The sequence below is a fragment of the Alternaria dauci genome, chromosome 7, assembly GCF_042100115.1.
Source record: "Alternaria dauci strain A2016 chromosome 7, whole genome shotgun sequence".
In the NCBI taxonomy this organism is placed as follows: Eukaryota; Fungi; Ascomycota; class Dothideomycetes; order Pleosporales; family Pleosporaceae; genus Alternaria; species Alternaria dauci.
Genome location: NC_091278.1, coordinates 2,344,363 through 2,370,627, shown reverse-complemented (window position 1 = coordinate 2,370,627; position 26,265 = coordinate 2,344,363). Strand labels below are relative to the sequence as shown.

Sequence of the window (26,265 nt, the reverse complement as noted above, 5' to 3'; positions counted from 1 at the left end):
GATAGACCAAGACGATTGAGGAGGAAAAAGGACGTATGCAGATGTATGGGGAAGCAATGCGACCAAGGAAGAAATAAGAATACGAGGAAAGCAAATGTCAACAGGAAAGGGGGACATTACACCGCCCTCTCCTTCGTCGCACCCGAGTTTGTTCCTGCCATTGTGTGATACCTTAGTAAAAATGTTGCTGGTCGCATAGTTGAGAAGTATCTCCCAGAGCTCAAGTTCCATATTGTCGTAGCAGACAGCCTGGTTTCCATTCAACTCCAGGTGCACAGTCTCATCTTGCTACGCTTGTTCGTAAGGCGTGTGTAACATGGACCAGGTATATTTACCGCTAGATTGCGTCTCGTACTCTGTGGGTATTTGATGCGATATCTAGATCAGAACGCAGACTGGGTACCGTTATCTTGAACCAGCCGTGGTCCATGGAAACTACAGGGCTGTGTCAAAAGCGGAGAGGTTTGTGCTTGTGCCGGCTTATCTTGTGTGGCTGCATGGTTGGCAGCGTGGAAGGCAGGCAGGAGTGATACATCTTGATGCCAGAGAGCCAAAAGCGTCGCGGACGAGGCTCTTCAAGGCCCTGCGAAGCGTGAATGTTGACTGGTGGTATTGACGTGGCGCGAAAAGAGGCTCCGGCCCGCAGTGGGCTGCTGACTGATCTAGCGTACCTAGATACCTCGGCGTGGGGCAGCTTCCCCGCTACTCCTTTTCATCTCCATCCCAGCCCAGTTTCATCATGCGTGAACAGTGCACGGCTCATCTACCTCCGAATTACGTGATGAGGAGACATATACGAACGTTTTGTGAGCACCTGTCCAGAGTTGGGTGAACAGCTAGCTCAGTGGGTGATACCTCACTGTCCATGCCGAAATCGCGCCGATATCTGCCGCAAGCCAGAAAAGATCTCGGGCCCGCCCGTGCCGTAGGCTCTCCCGTCGTGATCATAAGAAAGCACGGCCGATTCTGGAGGGTGTAGACACGTATAGTGGTCTGCTTTTGACGATGGTGGTAATGGTCATTCGGTAATTGCAAGTCGCTCATCGTCTTTGGGTCATCGCCATACTATGGGTGGGATGGTACCATGGTGTTGCATTGTGATTAGTAAGCACGACATTCGATGGCCCAGTAAAGACTCCTTCTCAGTGTCGGTCTTCTGAGAGTCTCGTCTGTTGAGCTAACATCATTCGGCTCGAGATCCACCGCTGACCGAATTATCTTGGAGAGACGTATGCTTCCAGCAAGCATTCTCAGTGGGCTACCATCTCAGATCCTTGAACGCGTGCTATTGCCCAGACTCTTTGTTATCTCCCACCATGTTTGCGAAGCCTTTGCCACTATGCAATCTTCTTGAACCTGCCTTTTCTGTTCTCGAGGTCAATCGAATTGCTTTTACAAGGCCCGATTCTGCGGAGTGGATTCCAAGATAGGGTCTATCCACAAAATACGACACCGACTCCCGTGTTTCATCGCTTCGCGCCCGGTAGCTGCACTCGAAACGGATACCGCTAGCTGCGTGAACAGGGATAGCTTCCTTCCGGCACATTGCATTCGACACCTCCCCTGGCTCTGCCGTCTTGGCCACTCATGACTCGGAGGATTTTCATCAACTACCCTAGCAAATCATTTCTTATACGAATCAGACTGCCGAGCCTAGGCCCAAAGAGGCAGAAGTCAAGAAAGGACAAGAGAGGCTTGGATTAGCGATTCCTCATACCATAGTGCATGCGTTGGATTTGGTGCAAGACAGAAAGTGCATATAGTCCAGTAGTGTGTAGGAAAGGCGATTCCAATCCACACTCGTCTTATCCTCAGTCGCGATGCAGTTCTTCGCTCGTATCACTGCGCTCGCCGCTGCCGCAGCGCCTTTTCTCGCCGATGCTGCTCCCGTGAACACTCCTCGTGGGGCGGAGATCATCCCTGGCAAATACATTGTCCAGTTGAAGCCTGACATTGATGTTGCGTCGATCGCTGCCCACCACAACAAAGTGCGCAGTATACATGCCCGCAACCTGGCTCGACGAGGTGATGGTGCGGATGGCGCTCCCGTGGAGCACGAGTACGGCTTCGGTAGCTTCAAAGCCTATGCTGGTTCTTTGGACGAAGCAACCATTGAGGAACTAAAGGCTCTACCCGAGGTGAGTCAAGTTGCATCACCAACAGATATGACCACACAGCTCTGACATCATGAACAGGTTCTCACTATCGAACCAGACTTCGTAGTGAGGATAAGCGAGTTTGTAACTCAACCGAATGCGCCGTTGAGTGCAGCCGGTATCTCGTCCCGTACACCAGGAGCCACTGACTACGTCTACGACGACAGTGCGGGCGATGGCACTTTCTCCTACGTGTTAGGTGAGTCACGACAACTGTGCTGCTCCTGGTCTAGTATTGACAGCTTCATCCAGATACTGGCGTCCGCATCACTCACGTGGATTTCGAAGGAAGAGCAACCCATGGATTCAACGCTGTTGCTGGCTCTAATGCCACAGACGTTGACGGTCATGGCTCGTAAGTCGCACCCCTTCACGATACTACATTCGATCGCTGACACGTTCTAGACATGTTGCTGGAACCCTTGGTGGCGCCACTTACGGTGTCGCTAAGAAAACCAACATCATCAATGTAAAAGTCATGGGCGATGACGGTTCGGGAGTGGCATCAGAAGTTTTTGCCGGCTTCGACTGGACGGTAAACGATATCGTGTCCAAGGGCCGACGAAACACCGCCGTCATTAATCTTTCAATCAGCTCTTCCGCTTCAACTCTGTGGGATGCTGCCATCACAGCCTCCTGGGAGCAAGGTGTTATTGTTGTCAGCGCAGCAGGAAATGAAGATGGTCCAGCTGATAACTCCTCCCCCTGCCGGTCTCTTGAAGTCATCTGCGTCGGAAACGCGAATATCAATCACATCAGGCACACCGGTCCTGGGGGCTCTAACTACGGCCCCGAGGTCGATATCTTTGGTGTGGGAACGAATGTCCTCTCTGCCTCTCCGCGCAGTGACACGGCATCACGGATTACGACGGGTACCTCTATGGCGTCTCCTGCTGTAGCTGGTCTGATTTCGTACCTCCGTGCCCTCGAGGGACCCAGCACTGCTGCGGAGATCAAGGCCAGGGTGTACGAGTTGGCCACGCCGGATGTTGTGGCTGACACCCGGGGTTCGGTGAACCTGTTGGCTTTCAACGGTAACCCTAGTGCGCTTCGCTAGTAGCCCAAGCAATACCACCGTTGAGGCGCGTGGAGCATGGAAGTTGTGGTAGATGACAACATCAGTATTGGAAATCAACCGAGCAGAATGAAACGATTTTTTCGATGCACTTGACAACTACAGGAGATGTGATTCACTTTTGATCTCTATCAATATGTCCCCATCGTGCAAACATGGCAATAAGATACATCTGATCGAAGTCCATCATCGGATAAAGAAACACAGTCATGTAGGTGAACCATCTTCTGAGATCACGCGATCCCATACTTGGATCAGACTGCTCAGGACCGATGTATGCGGGTGCTTGCTGATACGGCGCAATTCGTCTAGAATTCCAAGTACTTCTGCTTGCGCATCGGCATCTTCGACACAAAGGGCAGCTAGTCCTCGTTACTCTAGCTGGCGTCAAGACAAGGGATGTGACATACCTGCATGGACTGCTTGAAAAGACACGAAGGCATTTGGCAGATTTCGTGTTTGTTGCGCAACTGCAATGCCACATATTGCGGAAGCGCTCTCTCGTAATAACTTCGATCGGGCCCGATATGTATTCAGTCCTCCTATTGATGGTTGTGTCAACACCGTAAGGATCCTAGCGAAATGGTAAAGCTGCACAGCAGCGGCATTCGCGGGGGGATGAATCCAGATGGGAAGGATCCGATTAATGTCTACTGGTGACCCTGGCAATGGTTCCGTGGGGGCGACAACAGGGATTGGCTGGAATGAGAAAGGTAGGATCTGTTTCCAGGCATCGAGCATCCTCATCAATGTCTCTCCCGCCTCCATATACCCGACGATATTGTCTTTTTTCGGTGTTGCAGCATATTGCACGCACTTTGCTGTGAGATAGATGATCCTTTGGTGTAGTGCGTCGGGCGAAAGCGACGCTAAAGGGGCATTTGGTTGATGGAGTGTTAGGGTAGGCCGTCCTGTGCAAAATGCTGCCCAGATATCCTGTCGAAGCCATGCACACCACACGGCACGCTGAAGACCATGCGAAGACTCTCCACTGACGCCAGAGTCGCGTTGTATCCAAAAGGCCCTTCGTAGATGGCGGTCCCAATTGCTGTAGTCTGACTTCGAATCGAACATGCCGTATGTGGATACCATGACGGCAGTCACCAAGATTTCGTCGGATTTCCTGTAGCCGGCATGCTCAATGTTTCGCGAAAGGTAACGCAATGTCTCGTGATAGTAGTGGTTGGCAGCCCTGATCGTTTGTGGCGGCCCAGACGAGTTGGATGTTGGGTTGGTAGGTGTCTGCCCAGAACTCCCTTCGCTGACAGTTTCACACGGGGTCCAAAGAGCCAAGTGACATGCTCCAACTGCTAGCAAGGAATTCAAAAGTCCTACGTTGGAGAATACAAGATCAGGCACCACCTTGCCGAAGTGTGCAAGAGGATCGAATAGATCTAGGATAGGCGCAACGACATCGATGTAGTGGGTGAAGTATTGTAGTTTTTCCCGTTTCAGTTCTATCCTGGTCTGATTATTCCAAGGTTGGACTGAGGCATCAGACACGCCATGCATGTGACGATCCCCATCGTCTTCGGGGCCTAGACAAGAGTCTCCAGAAACGGAAGGTTGTGGTATTCTTCTTGAGGAAAGACTCTCAAAGTCATATTCCCAGTGCTTGGTATGATTACGTTCGTCTAGGTTACTGATAGCGTCTTCTGCGAGCAGATCGTACCATTCGGCAATGTCGAAGTCGGGAAGGGTAACATTCTCGAAGCTGAATAGACTGTCGTCAAGAAACAATTCGTCACTCAATAGGCCATGATCGCTGACTTCTGGTCCATCAATCTGTGCGGGCTCATCTTCTGGAGTGGGTATGCCACCACAGTTGAGAACACTGAGGTCCATGGGTTCGTATGTTGGTGATGAGGAAGAGTGTGATACTGTTCGGGGTCGGATAACAGCGCAGTCACTAGACTTCCGTATTCTGGAGGCAGTATTGTGCTTCTCCACATATTTGCACTGACGGTCTACTCTGGTACAGTTCTGGCAAATGGGGCGGGCCTCATCGCATTTGACACGCCTCTTGCGACACGTCGAGCTGCCAATGATTAGAATTCCGCACATACAGAAATGAGACCTATGGAAACTACCCCGGACTTGGATGCCACTTCTGGTCCGCACATGCGTCGGAAAACAAGCAGATTTTCGTCTCGCATCGACTTGTGGGGTGTGAAGGTACTCACCAGCCTGTCGACGTTCTCAATCCTCGCGATACTGACGGCATTACACCTATCCTGGAGAGATTCTGTTTTTACTGGAGGTAGCAGCTCGATACGATCTCCCCAGACGTAGTTTCAAATAGCGGAAGTGTCCATCGCAGCAGGCTCTTGTGTGCATGCGGAGTGGCCACCCATGCGGGGTTCCCCGCAAAGCTCGCATGCGTCAAACCGCCATAGTCGGGTATCGTGTGTCGCTTTACATTCCTCTTTGTGCAATTTCATTAGTATGAGTACTAGAACGCGGAGAACGCAGTTCCAAGGTTCTGTCGCCCGCACAAGTCGGCCGACGCTAGGTCTTTTCCCCGTGTCTTCCGTGTTCCGGATGCAACCAACCGACTGCCGAATGTGGGGGACTTTCCACATCACTATCTTGAGAAAGTGAATCCGAACAGCTGAGAAAAGGGCCATTGATATTCCGTTATAGTAGACGTATGATATTGATCATGCAAAAGGCTCATGCTGCGTTCATACACAATTGCGATTAATGTTCTGGAAGTTTCCCTGGACTTATACCAAAAAGATATTTGACCTGAGCACCTGAGCGTCATCTATCGATACATTGTGTGTAGACAAACAAGAATAAGCATGTGGACGGACTATAATTATGTTTGCGATATGTAACGGAATCAATACTCCACGCACGTGTCATATAATGTCCTGCCTGTTAATGATCACATGACACCAAGCCATTCTCACGACCGAATCGGGCCGAATCTAACCAGAACTTTCATAACAAGTCACTAAACACCGGGAATCTTAAAGTAATTCTGAACTAAGGTAAATAGGAAACATTGCGCACAAATAACACCGGGAGCGGACAGTCCTTGATAACTCTATCATTTCTGGAACGTCGGAAAGTGAAGATTGAACAGCTTTGAAGAGCTTCTTGTACATGCATGTAATTGGTGGATACTATGGCAGATCCTTATAGCTGAGAAACGAAACCAGTGCCTGTACTCTCCGTGATACCTCCATCTACAACCAGTTCGTGTGAAGTTACATAACGGCTTGCAGCACTGTTCAGCCATGCAACTGCATTCGCGACATCCATTCCTGTCCCCATCCATCCCATTGGACAATTGTGGCCTAGTATCCTTCTGGCAGCTTCCTGATCTCCTGCATCCTTGCTGCTGGCGAAATTGTCCACCAAAGGAGTATACATAAGGCCTGGGACTACGCAATTACACCTAATGTTGTCCTTGCTATACATGACACCCAAAGCCTTCGTGAACCTTATAACTCCAGCTTTCGCAGATGCGTATGCGATCTGGTGTTTGCCAATGTAGCGTAGCGCGGTGATACTAGCATTATTCACAATGTTGCCCGAGCCCTGCTTCTGCATGATGGGAAGAACATGGTGACACAGCCGGTATACCGACGTCAGGTTGACATCGATCTGGCGTGTCCATGTGGATTCTGACATGGTTGCTGGGTTGCCGGAGGTTGTTTGGCCAACGTTGTTGATGAGTATGTCGATTCTGTTGTGTCGTGCCATTACAGCTGCAACCAATGCTTCGACATCCGACGAGCTCGTGACATCAGCTGCAACGACATCGACAACCGCATCTTCCTTTTCTTCAAGAAGGCGTTCTTTGGTCCTTTCCGCAGCATCTTTATTCAGATCGCAACCAAAGATGCTCACGCCATTGCGAGAGAGTAGGCGTGCGATGGCTGCGCCGTTACCCCAGAATGGGCTGTCTCGGGGTCCCACTTGTCCGATACCGGTAATGAGAGCGACTTTGCCTTTGAGGTCAGAGTAGATCGGGAAGACCTCGGGTATCGGTGGCTCAATGAGAGGCATGGCGAATAGAATAAACTCTGGTGAAGTAGTTGTACGATGGGTATCAACGCCGCAGAAATAGTTGTTTGTTTGAAGCTTGGAACTGCTTACGGCGTAGGCTTAAATAACATACCACTACCATTAGCTATCTGCAGGAGGGAGCTGACTTCCTCTCGGATCTGCGCACTCGACTAATACTCGCATCAAGACTAGCGAACGCGGAGTAATGTTGACGGTGATGGATTGAGAAGTGGATGATGTTAGCGCCGGTCGAGTCGGCCGTGATCGCGGTCTAACACCGGAGTTGATTTTCCGCGCCGGGTCGGCAGTGGAACCGGCCGCGTTAATACCAAGCTGGAGACGTCACGATACCTAGGTATAAACGCTTTACTCCAATGGATGTATTACAGCTCTCAACGAGCCGATGATAAGAGTTCCAGTCCTTTTATGAGCACATTGTTATCCATTCCAAGCGCTCAGTGCATTGCAGAACCGCCGGTTGTACTTTCTGAATCACGAAGACGAAAGGCGGCCTACACCACTAAAATCATATCGAACGATGCATACCGAAAAATACCCACTATCGCCTCCGAGCCTCGAAGAGCTCGCAAAGGCCCTCGAAGCACCTTTAGCTGCCAACTATGAGCATACCACCATCAGCGTCGTTGAGTGCCCCGATCTTCGCGCAGCACCATTCCATCTAGCAACGGCGGGTCTGTCCGGTAACGAAAGGATCTCGGACGTTGGCGGTCAGCCGAATCTATTCCCCAGCCCTCAACTCGACACCATATGGAGCATGAAGGATCTCGCCAAGGAGATGGAGATGGATCTTGACAAGGGCAGCATTATTGGCGCTGGAGCTGGACCTTTCCATCAAGTTGGCCGAAATTGCGAGCTCGCCCCTAATTTCAGTTGGGGCAAAGGCTTCGGCGATGTCGTTAACCGAACACACCTCGCCAAGATTGACAAGGACACCGGGGCGCCCAGGGTGGAGAAGAGTCATACTCTAGACTGCGCACTGATGATCAATCTCTTCGGTTCTGAAGGTAAGACTGGACCGGTGCTGAAGATCACTGCCCGTAAACGAAAAGGGCCAGAAGGCAGCTTCACGCAGTGTATACGAAAGGGCCTCAATACGACCTACGGCGACAATCAGACGGTCAGTCTAGGTGGAGCGTTCATCGTAAAGTCAGGACGCACAAACTACCACATCATGCCGGACTTTCCTCCGGCAGCAGAACTACCTTTCAAAGATCCCAAGCAACTCAACGACTGGCTGACGTACCACGACTTCGACAGTCCCATGGTGTGTTTGTCGGTCCTGCACTCGGCAGATCCACAACAGTCAATGGGTTTGCGACTCGAACATACACACTGCTTTTCTCCACGGGACAACAACTCTGGAGGTCACTATCACCATGATCTCGACGAGTCGAAAGAAGAGATTGAGTATGAAGGTTATTTCAACACGGCAAAGATGATATATAGGGTGGAAAGGCCTTCAATAACACTAGCACGAGATCTTCACGACTAGAGACGTAAGTCATTCGTGCGAGGAATCAGTAATACAAAATCTTTGGAAGCACTCATTCGCCGTTCGTAATGCCTGTTATCTGTGGCCGCATCGTGTCATCACCATGAATACATTTGCTTTTGCTATCTCAATCACTCATATGCTCAAGCTTTGTCATTCTTGATTTGATATCATGTTCATCCGTACTTTCGTTCGCAGCCATCCTACACCTCCGAGCTCTCGCCCATAAACGACGACAACGACGCGTTTCTGGATATCCTTGTTTTAAATAGAACATAACTACGGTGCACGTTTTCACCATGCCGTAGCACTGCTGGAACAACGTTCATAACGTGCACGCAACCCGAATCAGCCGCGCGTGCAGCAATGGTCATGTACCATCGCGAAGATTGAACATGGACCTGGTATGCGTCCGACGTAGATAATTACGATATACCGTAAATCGCGTCCCACAAATCCAGAGGTCTCTAGACTAGTGCGACAGGGAAATGTAGCAGAGAAGCAGATCGAGGCTATTCTCGTCATCCCTACTGTAAGTTTCCGCTTATTGTCTTGACGGCTACGGAATCCTTCCTGCCTACGATCGTGAATGCCTTACCAGTAATGGGATATGTAAGTCATGAATAACACAATCTTTGGCACACATTTCGTCCTGTTAACGGTCACCGCTTCTTCGCAAGCTGAAGACTCATCGGCCCTTCCAATAGATCCATTCACCCGGCTCCACCCCTGGCGCTCTGCCCAAAGGTGGCTGTTTTGTACGAAGCTTCCCCAGCCGGGCTTGATGAGACACGGTCTTGACTCACCGTCGGGCGACACCGACCTCCAATCTTACCAGATCGCGAACTAGTTAGTGATGCAAAAGCGGAGACCAGAGTCCGTGAGCACTTGGAAGCCTCGTATTGAGGGCTGGTTCCAAGAAACTGCTGATCTCATAAACTAGGAAGGGTGTTTTTAGACCGTCGGTCAGACCGGTACCGTCATCGGCCGAGAAGTCCGGGCACGAATTCCGCCACCGCTGCCGCTAGGCTTAGGTCCCCAGGGGGCTTGGAATGCGGGGTCTCCACGAATTTGCTCTATCTCCACACAAAGGGAAATGGGTGGTATAAACTTGCCTCAATCTGATCGTAGAACAGCATCTTTCCTCACTGAGGTTTTACTCTCCTCAGACCTCTCTGAGACACGCCACGCATCTTTATTCTCATCACTTGACCGCCATCATGTCTACCCGAGATTCTGTGGATTCAAAGCTTCACGAATGCAGAGTTGAAGACTACGACGGTTCCAAGGACGCGATGTCAAAAGAAACAACACACGAGAACGGGTACGAAGCGAACACACCAGCAGAACGAAAGCTGGTTCGCAAGATCGATCTGTTCCTGCTACCATGTATCTGGATTGTGTACCTACTCTCCTACATGGTAAGTCTGTTCTGTCTTCCTTTGGAAAGCCAACTAACCGTGCCCAAGGACCGATCGAACCTCGCCAACGCTCGAGTTGCGGGTATGGGCACCGATCTAGAGATTGACGACCGCCGTTACTATCTCTGCGTGGTCGCTTTCCAAATCGGCTACGTTATCGCGGAGATTCCTTGCAACATGATCTTGTCGCGATCACGACCTTCGATCTTCATACCAGTCATCATGGTCTTATGGGGGTCTGTCTGTGCAATCATGGCTTGCGCCCAGACCTGGCAACAACTTGTCGGTCTCCGGTTTCTCCTTGGTGTTGCTGAAGCTGGATTCAGTGTGAGTGGAAACGTGAAAAGTACTCAGATTGCATCAACTCTGACATGTTTCCAGCCAGCAGTAATGTTCATTGTATCCAGTTGGTACCGCAGAGGCGAACAGTCTAAGCGCTTCCTCGCCTTCCACAGTGCAGGAATATTTTCTGGTGCTGTAGGAAGTATCCTCGCCGGTGCAATTACAGGAGGCCTAGACGGTTCTCAAGGCATAGAAGGATGGCGCTGGTTGTACATCGTGGAGGGCGTCATCACCGTCGCAGCGGCATTCCCTGTACCCTTCATCCTACTCGACTACCCTCTCACTTCGAAACGGCTTTCTGAGGAAGAACGTGCACTTGCTTACGACCGACTTGTGGCAGACGGCATCACCAGTCGGAACGACGACGAATTCACAATCACTCATACACAAGCACTGCGTATGGCATTCTCCAACTGGAGACTCTATCCTTTGATGAGTGGATACATGATCATCATCGGGAATATGACATTGTCGAATTTCTACCCCACATTTGTCATGTCGTTTGGTTACAACAAGAAGGACGCTCAGTGAGTCTACTACCCCGCATGGACGGAACGAGATGCTGACTTGCATGTGTAGATATATGACAGCACCGCTATACGGAACAGCGCTCGTCGTCGCGATCATCGCCTGCGTCATTGCTGACAAAGTCCCAAGATGGCGCGCAATCTTCACCATGACAGTCCTTCTGGTCTTTGGCACCGTCTTCTGTGCACTTACGTCGGTCATCACAGCACCCATCCCTCGATACGTCTTCCTCTGCTTCATCAACACGGCCATCTGGTGCGGAAATCCACTGGCGCTCTCATATACCAGTACAGTCTTGGGACTCGTTCAGCCAGAAGTGAGAGCCATTTCTCTTGCCAGCATCAACGGAGCCGCAAACCTTGCGCAGCTTTATGCTACAGAGATTATCACAGTATCCAAACCACCTGTCGCTACCATGGGGTTTCAGGTCTTCGCTGGACTCTTCGCAATCGGTGCTTTGATCTACCTGGCATGCTTCTTTATATATCAGAAGTGGCCCTACAAGTCCGCGCAGAGGGCTTGAATGACTGGGGGGAGACTTTACCTCACGGCCGACAACAGAGCATCTAGCACTGTACAAGAAGAGGTGATAGATCGCAAGATAGCTGTCTCAAGAGGGTCATGTGAATACACAAATATAGCCCCAGAAGCGAATGAAACATTTTCCGTCGCCAAACCTTTCGATCTATTGCTGGCTCCAACTTTTTTAGTATTTATCCTTGCTCTGATTTGTTGTATTAGCTTGAGGGCTACAGATAATGATTTGATCGTAACTTCCGCTTCTTTCACAGTACACCTACATGTTCACATAAGAAAACAAATCAAACGTATCAAGCATAAAGATCGAATCCGCTGTATCCATCGACGAGGAACTATCCCTCATCGTCCCCATCGGCCCCGGCAGCATCGAAACATCCTGATTAGGATCAGAAAGCACCTTCATATACCCCTCCAGGCCATTCGCCAGATGATACACAAGGTGTTGACTCGAAGCTCTCTGTTCCCGAAGTTCGCGCACACACTCGTTGACCTGGGCCAGCACAGCCGGCGCATTCACCGCCGTAGAATCCGGGAACCCAATCTTGGCAGCCTTGATGAGAAACACAGCCGCGAAGTTGATCATGGCGTGGTAGTATATCGGCATGCCCACAAGAGCTGATCGCAAATCATCACGTTCGACGGCTAGACTGAGCACAGCTGCGGCAGAGGTAACTGCGGTTCTCCCAAACTCTTGTACCTCGACGGATGCGCTGGGCAAGGATCCTAGAGAGAAGCCTCGGAACACGTAGGAGCAGAGGTGCAGTCGGGCGAAATGGTAGTTCAGTATAGCACCATCTCTAGGGAACCAGCCAACGTGCGCATTTTGTGCTAAATAATTAGTGAATATCCAGCGATTCTTGGGAAAGAGTTCGTACTTACGCATTCTATCGCCCCAGATCATGTACCACCGATCCAGTTCGGCAAAGTACCCGCGAAGCTGGGGCAGACTGTGGTTTGGTACACCCTGCGACGGATCGCCACCAAAGACATCTCTGACTTTTGACGTGATGTGGTAGAGCGCAATCTGACTCGACATCCTCAAATCTACTTCTTGGTTTCCATTGATCCGGATAAAGGCTTCCCACTGTTGATGCGGCTCTTCGGAGGCGGATATCAAAGCAGGTCGACCGTTGAAGATGCTTGACTGGTGGTCATGGATATACAAGATATACCAGAGACGTGCTTTCATAATGTCTTCTTGCTCTGCGTCACCCTTGATGACGGTGTAGTAGGCCAAGTGGTAATTGAGCCTCATAGCTAAGCGAATGGCGTGTCCCAGCAATGTGTATGATATATCGGCTAGCCAGTAAGCGCCAATTATAAGCGCTCTGATGGTGTCAGAAGATTGTGACACGACGAACATGCTTCCCATGACCAATCTCTGATACTCTCCATGGCAAATCTTGAAAACTGAAGAGCCTTCGGGATCATGGAGGGCAGCTACTGCACAAACAGCAGCAGTCAGCATCGAAGAGTTGGCTCGAAGGTCGCTGAGAGTACTATAAGGGCACATGAGACCGTAGCAGAAGTAGTCGAGACGAACAAATCTGGCGAACAGACTCTCCGCGGTGGCTTCTGAGATCAGGCCTCGTGTTATGAAATCGTGCGTCTGAGGATTTCGCTGAGAAGACGGCGACGCATGTCCAATGCCGAGAGTAGGAAGTCTCGTTACCTCGTAAAGAGAATTGATAGGCAGACTGTAGATGGAGTCATCCACAGGGGCGACAGGTCTCAATATGGGCGCCGGAGGTAAAGTATCCTCCTCGTCTGACCCATGCCCGCTCTTTCCATGGTCCTGTCCAGGCTCCGCGCTAGGTGGGGTTTGAGCATATGAGTTCAGTGCTGGCAGACTAGACATGCGCAGCAAGACGTCCACAGCAGTCTGCAGCTGCTGCACACGGCCAGAGATATGATTACGCCATCTTCTGAGTTGTTGGTATGAGATTGAACGATTCCAGGTGGGCGTGCTTGCCTATCATTTTGTTTCAGCATAACCGCTTGCGGATGTCGCTCTACGCGGCATTCTAAACCGCGATTGCGACACCGCCGACATGGGCCTACTGTATCTGGCATGACGCATTTGATCTATGGGTGCATCTTAGTGTCATATATTCCAAGACGGTCTACTCAGAGCATCAACAAAAGCTCACCTTGAGATGCCTGCACGTGATGCAAGCTTTTGTTTGTCGTCCCATTGCCGGTCGCGGTGCAGCTCCTCCAGACTGTCCAGAGCTCTCTACTCTAGGAGAGGTAGAATCGAACATCTTCCACCAAGTTTGTGTTGATGACCAGGCACCGGCAACCCATGTCTTTAACCAGAAGCTTCGGGCTCGGAAGACGATAGTCGGCTAACTGTGCTTGGCGCCCAGGGAAGCACGACCTGGAGAACAAGCCCAGCTTGCATCCACGCCGTTCGCAGAATTACGCGGACAGGGCTCCTTGGTCTTCCGCACAGCTGACCTGTCCAAGTTAGTTTCTGAAAGGCATGCATCTATGGGTCGAAAGGATGCGCTTCTGCCGTGGTCGGGGAGAAAGCGAACCGACTCGCCCGTTAAGCGACCCCGCTATTTCACACGCCATCTTCCCCGCATTCGGCGCCGGTTTCCACGACCATGGAACTGAATTGAGCCGCAGGAAAATCCACGAGAGTGTAGCGTTACCTTTCGGTCTCCTAGATGGCTTACTGTATCGCTATTTGCTAGCGTAATGGGTTAGGGTTGGGTAATGGTTGGGTTGACTAGATAGGTAACAGCTAGACTGCATTGGGACTAATGCCCGCCGATTGAGTCTCGTTATTACTCATCTAGGTAACCCAACCAAACCCAACTCCAACCCATTTACCAGCGTAACCTGATTCGCCATAGTTATTGGCTTGCCAACATCTTCGTGGTTGAAGACTCAAGCATATCTTGTCCTCACGAAAAAAACAGCCGCTGTGGCTGTTTCTTCAAGATTGCGAAAAAGATCCATCGTCAAGTTGCTCATGTGCTTCTACGAGCCAGGTCAGAGCCAGAATCTTCTTGACGCGCTGGGGAAAGAAAGACGAGCGATGCAAAACATGCGACGGAAGACAATAGTCGGAGGAGCTGGAATTAACTTCGCTTGAGATAAACCGCTTGAGTCTCGTACTCTTCCCTAGGACCCAGCTCCAAGACAGCGCTGCTAACAGTAGGTGCCACACTATGGTCGACTATGTCTACCAGTAGGGTATGCCGGCAGTTACGTACTTCCCGGGCGAAGATTTCTTACCAGTAGCTAACAATACGCCGCGTGGCAGCCGAGACAATCAACTTTTGCATCGTCAAAAGCAAACTGCCTCAAAACAGGCGACAACTTCCAACGTGCAAGGAGCACCGGATTCTTCACCAAGATCCGGCGCAGCATCTCCCCTCCCTCCTCTATACCAGGCCATTCGCCCTGCCACACGCGTACATACGGCAGCATAATTTCCAACGCCTCCCTAACCCACCTCCCTCCTCTTTCTTCGCCAATCCTCCCCGTTCGCACCATGCGCCTCTCCAGCCCCCCCAAGAACTGCTCCCTCTCTTGCATGTTCTGTACCAACGCAGCCTGCATAACCGCTATTAGGATATGCGACCGAATCGAACAGTCCAACTCATCCATTTTGATTGCTCCTCCAGCTCCTAGTCCAGCTATCTCCTCCATGGCAACAGCGGCTAGGAACTCGACCTCCTCCTCACTCCCAATCTCTTCCTGCCACCCCCTCTGCGACGCTTGAAATGCAGTCCCTCCATCTGGTATCCCACACCAGAAAAACACCGGCTTGCTAGGTTCTGGCTCGACAAGCTTGCCCGAAGAAACCTGTGCGAGGTACTGTGCTTCCAAACTGTGTATGTCATATAATCCCGACGCGACATTGAGCCCAAAGTGATACGGCCCCCATGCTTCGCGGTTGTCCTTGCGGGGCGATAGGTTAGACGTAGGGCTTGGAGATCGAGGAATCTTCTTTTCCTCTCCCCCAAGCTGGGTGTTAGTGTTCGTGGGCAATGCTTCTCGTTTCGATTCTGCGATGCAAGGTTCGCAAAACTCGTCTAGCCAGAAACGCGCATGTGCTTCCGAAAAGGCTGGTGTGCTAGGGCAGGCCGCGTGTACGCGTGTCAAGACTGCGTCAAGCGTGCGGAGGGCTATTTGAGTAATCGTGTCAAATGCAAGGAGCGGTTGCCTGTGCCGGGTCCGCCCGACAGTATAAGCCCAGCGGGGCAGCTTGAGGACGTGTTCGGAGACCGGATTATCGCGCGGCAGGCACAGCGGCGAGGACGAGTCTGGCAGGTCCTGGAGGTCGGGCATGCGGTAGAAGCGTGCTGTGGTGGGTTGGTTAAGGAATTTGGTGGAGTAGTAGGAGCGCCAGGCTGTGTGGTGCAGGAGGGCATGGTGCGCAGTGTAGAAGGCGGCGAAGTCTGAGAAGGTGAGGGGGTCGTCCCCGTTTAGTTGGGAGGTCCAGCGGTAGTAGGCTGCTGCGATCTGGGCGAGGTAAAAGATATCCAAAGTACTGTTTTGTTTTAGTCACACACACACACATGCAGTGCTAGGTACGTCGGTATTAGGGGTTCTCGTATGAGCATGTAGCTTACCGATTGAAGCGGAGCTCGCCCTCACCAAAAGACCAGCCATGCGTGTGCAGCTTCTCCACAACATCGAATACGCCCTGGCCGTCCCACAGCCCCTGGTCGATGTAAATAAATGCGATCCGCAAGACATCGTCGTGACATGTCACTGGCACGATTCCGCCCTCCACATCAGCCAGAAATTCCACAGCTTCGTCGTCCATTGTAGTGCCCACCGTACGCAGAATGCAGTTGCTGGAGGAGACGGTTTGACATTTGCCTCCAGGGCTAGGAATATAACAATACTAAGTGATGGGCAAAGTCGGCGATCGCGCGGTCCATCACTCCGTCATGGGGGGAAAATCGAACGCCCACCCTTGCATAGCCGAGGAGGATCTTTGGGTAGTGTTCGATTGCCCCCCATGACGGCGTGCGACCATGGGACTGAATCGTTGAGCCGCAAGAAAATCCGACTCACGACAATGCATAAAACTACATACAGCAACTATTACATCCCCCAGCAACACCGTCCACAACGCGCAGTCGTGCCAGCCTAACCCCAATACCCCACTCTTCATCCATGAACCAACCATGCCAAACCATTAGCTCCTACTAGAAGCCAAAGGCATCCAACAAACTATTCGCATCCGGCTCATGGAACTGCGTCGGCGGCGGTTTCTTCTTCTCCTTCTCCTTCTCCTTCTCCCTTTCCTTCCCACCACCATCCATCTCATCATTCTCCTTCTCCTTCTCCTCTCCACCATCATCCTCATCTCCTTCCTCCTCACTCTCCCTCTCCTCCTCCTTCTCCTCCAACGCCCCCTTACTCTCCTTAAGCTCATTATGCACATGCTCCCTCACCGGCAAATCCGCAACAACAAGCGAACTCCTCCTGCGCAACAACTTTCTCGGATCAAAGTCAAGATCCGTCGCATCTCTTCCTCCTCCTCCCCCTCCAGCTCCAGCTCCAGCTTTCGCATTCGTTGTTCTTGTCTGCGATGATGTTGGTGGTGGCGGAAGCAAAAATTCCCAAGCCCGTACTAAATCCAGCGCAAGCACATCGCACCCCATACGATCATACAAACCCGCTGTATGCAGCACAAAGTCCCATTCTTCGCGCATACCAATCATGGTAGCGCCGCGGAGTGTTTGCAGCGACTTTTCGCGCAACTGCTTGTATAAGACGACGAGCGCCGGGTCGTCTGTGAGATACGACTTTGCGGCCGAGGTAGGCGGCTCTGCGGTCTCGAGGAGAGTAGACAAGGGCGTGATTAAGGAGCGGACTGCCATGTCTTTCTTGTTCAACAGCCAATATGCCCATGTTGCTAGCCACCTGTTGCCTTCCCTGGCGGCCTGCGGTAGAATTTTGTCTTTCAAGAAGGTGAGCAGGACGGGTGAGTCGTCGCCACCGTAGACGCGGGCAACGGCTATGGCGAGCTGGGTGTCGCCAAGCTGATTGTGCAGGACGCTGACGGCGTCTTGGAGGTGGTCGGCGAGGAGAAAGAAGGACGCTGCATATTCGAATCTTCTTCGGCCCATGAGTGCGTACGCATTCTTCAACGCAGCAGTCTTCCATCGTTCTTCGGAGAAATTGTTGGAGAGAAGGCGGTGGGTTGCGGCTTGTTCCCGCGACCAAGTGGCCATGCGCCATAAACCGACGAGAACAGTCTTCTTCCGTAGAGCCATGTAGTAAAGCGCGCAGTCGACGGGATTCTTCTCTTCGGTCTTGGTGTATTCGTTCCGCGCGATGACTTCGAATTGAGCGCGCTAGGGACGTGGTCAGTAAGTACACCTTGACGAAGAATCACGTCAACGTACCAGTGCATTGATGTCGGACATCCACATAAACACGCCGCATTCCTTTGCGTACTGCCACATCATCTTGCCGCTAAAGTGTCTGCTAACAAGGTCAACGAGGATATCCTGGCTTCCTGAGTGGAACGCCCAGACGATCTCGCGCCACGAGATAGGGCCTTTGTGCGTTTCGCTCAGTACGTGTTGACGGAAGAACAACAAAAAGCGCCCAGCATTATCATCGATCGACCGGCGGTGCTTCTCAACCATGCCAATACACTCGATGATATCAGCTAGTCGAAACTGTTCACGACTGGACAATAGCGGTATCCGCTTGGTAGTCAACAGTTCCTTCAGATTAGAGGCGACTTCCTCAGTCACAGCTTCCGGTTCATTGTCGTCTGAGAAATCGGCATACGACGTATGTATCTCTTTCCGCGATGCAGTCATTTGAGTCTACAGAGATTAGTCACATCCTGGTGGAATCGTCCATGTACGCACCTCGGCTTCTGAAAAGTCTTCAGGTGAACATCCCAACGTGCTGTCCAACTCCTCACCTTCGGTCCAGAACTTGAGCGTAGCGTAGAGACGAATCAGGATACGCTGCACCAGTAACAGCTTCCCAGCCAACACGCACTGTGAGAGCAACTGAGGATGGTACGCGGGAAGAGGGCCATTGAGTCGACTGACCGCATTGAAGATGTCGATAGATGCAGTCTTGCGAGAGATGGTACGCAAGCTTGGAAACAGCCCTTCCGACACCTGGACATGCTCGTCCTGGATGAAGAGCTGGTTGCCTGCACCGATAACGAGGTTACCACTACCTAGCCATACTGAATCGCCAATTGGATGGGGCGTGATGTCGCGGATGCGCACATCACGAATTTGCACCCAAGATGGACCGGCGTTGAGGTAGTCGTACCGAAGCTGAGCGTAGATGACGACTCGATGGGGGAAACCGACAGCGAGGATAGACTGGTTGTCTGGAGTAGAAGACCAGTCGAGGTCTTGAATGACGCCGTTGCCTTCAAATCTCTCTTCGTACTCCAACTGAGCACTTCGCGTGTTCCATATAGTAAGCGTCGTTCGATCGGCATCGACCAGCGCAGCTTTACGTATGGACGTGCCGCTAGCAAGCGACGGGCTCTGCACACCAGTCTCGACCTCGGAAGTCAGCAGCCAGTCCAATTTCTGGTCTTCAACGTTGACGCGCGCAGTCCATGACTTGATGACCCCGGATTTTGTGTATGATATGGCTACATCTCGCGCAAACGTGTCGAGAAACCCTGAGATGACTGGGGCCGTACCTGCTGGATCTACAGGTAGGACAAAGGCAAGATCGTCGCCTGATCCCAGGTCGAAGGTGGAGAACTGCCTGAGTGCAATCTGCGAATGACCGTTCGTATAGCCATTGGTATGCGCGATGACAGAGAGCTTGCGACCGGTGACGGGATTGCGCTCTGGTGTTGGCAGTGTAACCTCCCAGCAGATGCCCTTCATCTCAGAACTGATGGTAGCGATGTGCACGCACTTTCCACCAGCTTCCACTTCCGGTATGACTAATAAGCACAAAGGCTTTCCCTGCAATTTGTATGCAGAACGTGTCACCTCAACGGCTTCATTACCGCGGGTATCCCAGAGCGCGATTTCGTTATGGTGTAAGAAAACGACAAAGTCACCCTCTTGTAGGAGAGCTGTGCGGTGGATATGCTCCGTCGCTTTGACCGTGCTATGGCGATGTAGTGTCATGCCCTGGCCGCTGTGTCGCTGTAGCCACACGATAATTTCATCAGTGGTGGTCCGCGATACCAAAGCCCTTCCGCTAGCCGTACGATTGACCTTCTTGATGGCATGCGAATGGCCCGTCCACATGGCTTTTCGCTGAATGCGCTGAGGTTGTGAGGAGGGGTCGAACAAGTAGTCGATGCGCGACTCCAGCCACTCGATGCGCCCATCAAAGTGGTGCGACAGCAGTGTGAACTCGGAGTCGGATTCATCGCCGATAAAAGCGTAAAACTGTACATTGTCCTCGATGGTTTTGGGGTCCTTGGCGAAGTGCAGATGCAGCCCATCTACATGGGCAATGTTGAAGACGTCGGTGACCTTCTTCTGTTTCGCCCCCACGTTCTCGAACCCCCACGCGGACATGTTGCCTCTGTCGTCCAGCACGACGCATATCTCAGGGTTGCGATTCGCGACCTCGATCAGGTGATGCAGCGCGATGCCGTGGTCCTTTTCCTCAGCTGACGCCTGTTGCATCGCCCTTTCCGTCGCGTGTGTGAAGTGCTTTCCGTCGATGAAGAAAGCATATCTCTTGGTTGACTGCTGCTCCAGCGGCACATGTCCCGTCATGATGGACTCGACAAGGTCCACGTCTGCCCACATGTGCATGCCATCCACTCCGTGGTGTTCGCCGGGAACCCAAACTCGCACCTTCTGGTCTGCGCATATCGTGTATAGTACATTGTCCGTAGACTGGTCTTTGTGGTACGGGTGTCGCCAGTGCAAGCCGGTGATGGCCTTGGGGTGCGGGAGGTAGAAGTAGTCGAAGCTCTGGGCCGCGGAACCAAACGACGTGCGCCGCCATATCTTCAGCAGTCGGTCGTACCTGCCTGTTGAAGCTATGAACTCGGCGTCGGGCGAGAAATGGGCGAATTTGACAGGGTTCGCTAGCTGCTGCGACCATATGCGCTCAATGCTGTCGCTGTGCGTGTTGAAGAGGGTCAGGGACGCGCTACCAACGAGCAATTCGTCGGGCATACCCCATGAGAGAGTCGCGATCGGGTCGTCGACATCGGAAAGGGACACGCTGCCCTGTTGCGACCACTGCGCACATCAGCAGTCATTCCCAGCGTCCCATCGGTATGTGTGGCCCACCTTGACAGCCCCCTCATCTTGCCCGTATGGCCGGTATATGTAGATGCGCCGCGTCGAACATGCTGCGAGCTTGCCGGTGCCTTCGTCGATCGCGACTGCTTCAAGCTCGAATTCCTCGTCGATGTAGATGGTTTGCAGGACGTGGTTCGGTCGGTCGAGGACGATGAGCGCGTTGCCGGAGATGTAGACCTATACGCGGCGAAAAATGTCAGCCTCCTCACGCGCCCTGTGGTGTGTCGTCATACAATTATCTGGAGGCCTTCCCACAGGCCATGAGCGACAGCTTGGAGCCTAGCCTGGGGTCGCCCAGGGAGAATACCGCGCATAGAAGTTAGCGAGTCCTGCTACCGTCGACTGCACATTCTCAGTCTGTCAGTCTGGATCGAGGAGCTTCTGGTCGGAAGTAGCACCCGTCAGGTCCTGTTAAGCTTTCGGTGTCTCGCGGTACGATGTGCGACACCTGGGGTTCCTGGAATGAAGCTCACGCGCACGATCCACGTGGTATGTCGTCACCTCACAAATCGACAACGTTGAACAAATGGTGGAACGCGTCTATCGCATGGTAGCAGCCATTGGAGCCTTTGGATTGCATTTATTGCGCGCAGTCGAATCGCACGCCGTTATTCGAAAACGAACTACATTGTTGGCGCTTGAGGGTTGCGCGAGCCTTCCGCAGCGCCGTCTCGGAATCGGAAGCTAGCGCCAGAAATGTCGGCCCGGCATCAAGTGGTTGGGCACGGCTTCTGAGCTGCAAGAACATGTCTGTGGTATCTATCTACATTCATCCTTTTTTTTCGTGATCGCGAATACCTTCAAGCTATCACCATGTAAAACCTTCCTTCAACACCGCCCCTACGCCATCGTCCTCTGCACCCTCCCCTCGACATCACCCTGCTCCCCCCTGCCCTTCCACTCCACCGTCACCGTGATACCCCGATCATCACCCTTCTCCTTCGCATACGTCAAACTTCCCTCCAACACCGTCCCCTTCTTATACACCTGCTTCTCCGCAACTTCGCTGTCCAGCAGCAGGACCGCCTGGTGCCAATGTGTTGGTGTATTGCTCGGTCCCGTCGAGAAGCCCAGACCAGGAATACCATTCTTGCCCCAGTCGACATTATCCAGCGTCTTGACATCTTGCGAGCTGCCCGGGTGGATAAAGATGGTATCGAACCATATCGCTATGGCGTGGAGCGATGTAATATCGCGGTCAAGCGTCATGCGAAGAGGCACCTTGAAGCTGAGCTCTTGCACGGACACGGTCTTCATCTCGAGCAAATGACTTGTCGCGCTACCGCAAAGGGCCTTTTCGGGGACGTCAAAGACACCGATCTCGTGTGTGTTGAGCAGGCCGCCGGGGATCATAGGCGAGAAGTCGAAGCCGTAGATGTCTTTCCAGAACTTCTCGCCCGTGCTGTCGGCTATCCAGTCGGCGTCTGAGATTGGCGCGAGGCGGATGTTGCAATGCGAAGGTACCATGATGCCATCGGGCTTGAGGTACATGTCTCGTGCGCGCAGAACAGAGTCTAGCATGCCTTCGAAAAGGAGGCCGTAGCCCATCCATTCCGAGATGATGATGTCGACTTTCTCTTTGCCGATGAGGCGCTGCGTATTGAAGTCTTCCGCGCGACCCTGGATGAGCTCGATACGGTCCTGGTATCCGTTCTTTGCGATAATTTCCTTGGCACGGACAGCAATGCCAGAGTTGTCGACTGCGAAGACTTTCTTGGCGCCTGCTCGTGCGCAGAAGAGGGAGAGGATACCAGTGCCGCATCCCACATCGAGTACAGTCTTTCCGGCGAACACCTCCGGGTTCTTTTCGATAAAGTCACGGTACCCCTCTGTCCGTACCCGGTCCTCGATCATCTCACGGTGGATGCTGTTGCCTTTGTACGACTCGAAATAGTCCTGGTCCCGGTCATTGGTCAACTTGATCTTGGAGAAGTCTTCTTGCAGATCTTTGTGCATCTTCGCCTCGTATTCATCGTAGTCGATGGCCTTGCTGTCATCGTCCGGCATGAGATCCCCAAGCTCGAATAGTAAGGCATCATCTTCTAATACTGGCTGCAGGTACTTGTCGCTCACAAGGTCGTCTACAGTTACCTTGATGTTTTTGGGATCGGTCCCTTTTTGCGCTTCTGATCGGAGGTAGTTGATCAGTTTAATGATGGTGATCTCATCCGCGTCTGGACAGCCAGTCAGTAGTCATCCCAAAGAGGTAAAGCGCGCAAAGCACATGAGAGCATGGAAATCATACCTGGTCCAAGTCCTTTGATCGTGGCAACGAGATCAAATCCGTTCTCAGCCTTGTTGTGCTCTACCATGTCCGACACACGAGTCCATTGTCGATCCGAGAATAGATCTTTGAAGCTAGTCGTATCCGGCTCGCTTGCGTCCTCGACAATGCTGCCGACGGAGCTTGCGTCGTCGTCTGTTGATATGTCTGACATGTTGTGGAGCAATCGCAGTGCTTTGTGTGAATGCAAGTTTTCTGGAGTCTGTGAAAATTGCAATGAGTCGTGATGTCGCGTCAAGTTGCCTCTGGTGGGGGAAAGCTCTGCAGTTAGTGTGCGAATGTGGGCGAGGCTGCGGGGTAGGCTTGTCGGGCCAGCCGTACCTTCTCTGCCCCTCAGTCCGCCTTCCACCGCATCCACTGCCACCCACACGTACATCGATCTTATCAGACGTATAGGCGTCACTTGACACGGAAGAGCATAGCATACTAGCCATTGTAGTGGATTTCTCCAGCGTCCACCACGTGTATCGACTGCGCAGCATAACCGCAGTATCGTTTGGCCCGTACGCCTGCGCTCATCAACGCTTTCATCAAGCTATCATCTCCACACGGCAGTCACCTGCACATGGCGACGAACATCGATCCTTGTATAGCGCTGCTATTGTTGGTCTGCGTCGTAAGCTCATCACCTTCCTCTGGTATCTCATCATGATTGCGATCAGAAGTGCGCATATATATCTGGTCAAGAACATGACTACCAGTATCCCATAGCTCTGCTCTACTTTTCGATACATCCGATACGTAAGCTGGGTCTCGATGTTAATGTGGCAGTCGCATTACGAACCCTTTACGAGAGTAAAAGGATGCGTCGGGGTATAGTATCGACTCAACGTAAAAAAGTAGAAACCCACCAAGAACGCCGGGGTACGCAGCTCATCTCATGCAATCCGCGCCGTCAAATATACCATCCTGATCGCCGATCCTGACACACGACTACACCTCCTCATCAGAGCTCTCCTCGAGCAACTGGCGAGCAAGCTCTTCGGCGCGCCCAGCCACGCGAGGCTTTTTAGTTGGCGGAGGCCCAACGACCTTGACATCCTCAGCCTCATCGCCGTTACTCTCTCGGTCCTCTGAACTCCATCGACCGTCACTGCCATAGCCGTGTTCAACTTCCATTTCTCCGTCGTCCTCACCGGGAAGCTCCGTCACTTCCTCCTCTTCCTCCTTCATCTCCTTCTCCTCTTCATCATCTGAAGCAGAGGCAGCGCGCTTGCGCTTCTTGGAGATACCAGTGGATGTTGCATTATACTCATCATCGCGGTACACATTATCATCCCCCGTCTGCGTACCAACCGACCGGAACTTACTCCTGTGAGCTCCATTCCTAGATACCCGTCCACTCTTCCGGTGATTGATCCGCTTCTCATTAGGAAACTCAGACAACGGGACGACATGCTCAGGATACCGCTCCTCATCAGTAATCACGCCGCCGCCCTCAATCATCAGCCGAAAGTCACGAGAGTGCTCGCGGAGATACCACATGGTGTGGTTCTTGGTCTCGTGAGCAGACGTGATCTGTCCACGTAGAGCGTCCAGGCCGCGGCCTTTACCACCAACGGTGTTGATGGCGTCGGTGATGGCTTGCAGGTCTTTTGTGGTCATGGTGTCGTAGGCGTCGATGCCGTTACTGTGGATAAAAGCGTTGATCGCTGTGTACATGGCGCAGATCTCTTCGACCGTCCAGTGATCACGGCTCTTCTTCTTCTCGTAGTCGGCGTTGGAGCGGCGCGAGATCTGGTCGATCCACTTGTTGTATGCATCTTTCCAGACCTTGTTGTTGGGGTCGATGTTGTCCAGCTTTGACGTGCCGACATGGATGTGCTGTAGAGGCGAGAATACGCAGTCAGTTTGTGTCTCATCTGTATGTCGTGCTGTCAAAACTTACCTCATAAGCATGCGTACGTGCGTTGAACCGCCGAAGAGCTATACTAGGAGTAAAGACCTCCTGACTACCCTTGAAGTCGCGCTCCCAGCGGAAAGTATCAACCTTGTTCCAGCGGACGACAACATCGCTCTTCTTCTCCTTGTCCTTCTTGGGGACCTTGCGGCTTTCCAAGTCAGGAAAGAAGACGCTAGCACCCGCTTCGTAGACATCTTCGTCAGCAGACTCGCGCTTCTCTGGAACGATGTCCGTCTGCGTGAACCAGCCGCTGCCATCTGGCATCTTGACCTTGAAGGTGGCCTCGATCTTGGTTGGATCGGTGTCGTGGGGAGCGAACTTCTCGTACGTAGAGATGGGCCTGTTCGTGAGTTTGCGACCCGCGAATGGTGCGGGATCGTCGGACAGATCGCTATCGCTATCACTAGCGACGTCCTCTGAGAGGGCAACAGGCGAGCTAGTAGCAGGCGCCTTGTCCTTGTCTCTACGCTGTGGCGTTGGCATCTCTCGCGCGCTCAACGCCTGGTGGGCGGGGCTGCCAATCGGTGTGGTTGACATTATGGATTTGCTTTGTCAAGATGGATTGGCTGTGTCAAGCGATCAGCGTTTGTACACGTTGAAGATTGCGCGTAGTAGGGACAATCGCGCTTGAGCGCGTGAAAGAGCTTCGAAAATATGCCAGTTGAAGCGCGCCAGACGGTCGAGCATGAAACGGAGCCAATCAAAATATAGGAACCAAGTACTTTGTACTGCCCGCGTTGTGTGGATGCAATCAGGAAAAGAGATTATGGCTTACTTTCGTAGTGTTGGCGGTGTTTGTGAGTGGTTCGTGGGGCGGGTTCTCCAAGATATACACGGAGGGGAGCGCAAGTTTGAGACTGCGAAACAAAGCTTGACGAATTAGGAAAGTCTGCGTCACTGCCTGGCGGGTGAGATCTTGATTCACTTCGAAGGCATTGTGGCGAGTCGCCCGCAGTGGTCAGGTGTGTATCAAAGCGGCTTTGGTCCGTGTAGGTGAAGGGATTGGGTGGTTTATCGTCGACGCGAGGGGTACTTTCGTGGATACTAGTAATCGGAAAACCATCTCAAGTATTTCGAGATGGTGTGGATCAAAAGGAGAACTCGCCAGCAGGATTACCGACATAGCGTACCGGTGCCTTCTTTTCGGTAATCTTCAGGTGCCTGCAGAGCTACACGAAGATGCTTACAACTATCTGCAGCTGATTCTATTGGTAGCTGCCTTATGTATCTAGATT

At 52.2% G+C, this 26,265-nt stretch overlaps 8 protein-coding genes across 8 annotated transcripts; 3 read left to right on the top strand and 5 right to left on the bottom strand.

The window, feature by feature from the left end:
- Positions 1-1,820: 1,820 nt before the first annotated feature.
- Positions 1,821-3,213, top strand: ACET3X_007894 (uncharacterized protein; the record flags this gene model as incomplete). Its single annotated transcript, XM_069454090.1, has 4 exons — positions 1,821-2,138; positions 2,196-2,355; positions 2,409-2,511; positions 2,562-3,213. The coding sequence occupies 4 exons, from the start codon at positions 1,821-1,823 to the stop codon at positions 3,211-3,213; spliced, it is 1,233 nt and encodes a 410-aa protein (XP_069305057.1).
- Positions 3,214-6,375: 3,162 nt separating this feature from the next.
- On the bottom strand, positions 6,376-7,251 carry ACET3X_007893 (uncharacterized protein; the record flags this gene model as incomplete). Its single annotated transcript, XM_069454089.1, has 1 exon — positions 6,376-7,251. One exon carries the CDS (start codon positions 7,249-7,251, stop codon positions 6,376-6,378), a length of 876 nt encoding a protein of 291 aa, XP_069305056.1.
- Positions 7,252-7,789: 538 nt separating this feature from the next.
- ACET3X_007892 (uncharacterized protein) lies at positions 7,790-8,764 on the top strand (the record flags this gene model as incomplete). Its single annotated transcript, XM_069454088.1, has 1 exon — positions 7,790-8,764. One exon carries the CDS (start codon positions 7,790-7,792, stop codon positions 8,762-8,764), a length of 975 nt encoding a protein of 324 aa, XP_069305055.1.
- Positions 8,765-9,984: 1,220 nt separating this feature from the next.
- ACET3X_007891 (uncharacterized protein) lies at positions 9,985-11,578 on the top strand (the record flags this gene model as incomplete). Its single annotated transcript, XM_069454087.1, has 4 exons — positions 9,985-10,185; positions 10,234-10,512; positions 10,567-11,054; positions 11,107-11,578. 4 exons carry the CDS (start codon positions 9,985-9,987, stop codon positions 11,576-11,578), a joined length of 1,440 nt encoding a protein of 479 aa, XP_069305054.1.
- Positions 11,579-11,851: 273 nt separating this feature from the next.
- ACET3X_007890 (uncharacterized protein) lies at positions 11,852-12,850 on the bottom strand (the record flags this gene model as incomplete). The annotated part of the gene is made up of 2 exons (XM_069454086.1): positions 11,852-12,423; positions 12,475-12,850. 2 exons carry the CDS (start codon positions 12,848-12,850, stop codon positions 11,852-11,854), a joined length of 948 nt encoding a protein of 315 aa, XP_069305053.1.
- Positions 12,851-16,772: 3,922 nt separating this feature from the next.
- Positions 16,773-21,157, bottom strand: ACET3X_007889 (uncharacterized protein; the record flags this gene model as incomplete). The annotated part of the gene is made up of 5 exons (XM_069454084.1): positions 16,773-17,927; positions 17,979-18,410; positions 18,456-20,780; positions 20,832-21,020; positions 21,077-21,157. 5 exons carry the CDS (start codon positions 21,155-21,157, stop codon positions 16,773-16,775), a joined length of 4,182 nt encoding a protein of 1,393 aa, XP_069305052.1.
- A 526-nt stretch (positions 21,158-21,683) lies between these two features.
- Positions 21,684-23,281, bottom strand: ACET3X_007888 (uncharacterized protein; the record flags this gene model as incomplete). The annotated part of the gene is made up of 2 exons (XM_069454083.1): positions 21,684-23,017; positions 23,089-23,281. The coding sequence occupies 2 exons, from the start codon at positions 23,279-23,281 to the stop codon at positions 21,684-21,686; spliced, it is 1,527 nt and encodes a 508-aa protein (XP_069305051.1).
- A 779-nt stretch (positions 23,282-24,060) lies between these two features.
- Positions 24,061-25,567, bottom strand: ACET3X_007887 (uncharacterized protein; the record flags this gene model as incomplete). The annotated part of the gene is made up of 2 exons (XM_069454082.1): positions 24,061-24,951; positions 25,016-25,567. The coding sequence occupies 2 exons, from the start codon at positions 25,565-25,567 to the stop codon at positions 24,061-24,063; spliced, it is 1,443 nt and encodes a 480-aa protein (XP_069305050.1).
- Between the last annotated feature and the right edge of the window lie 698 nt (positions 25,568-26,265).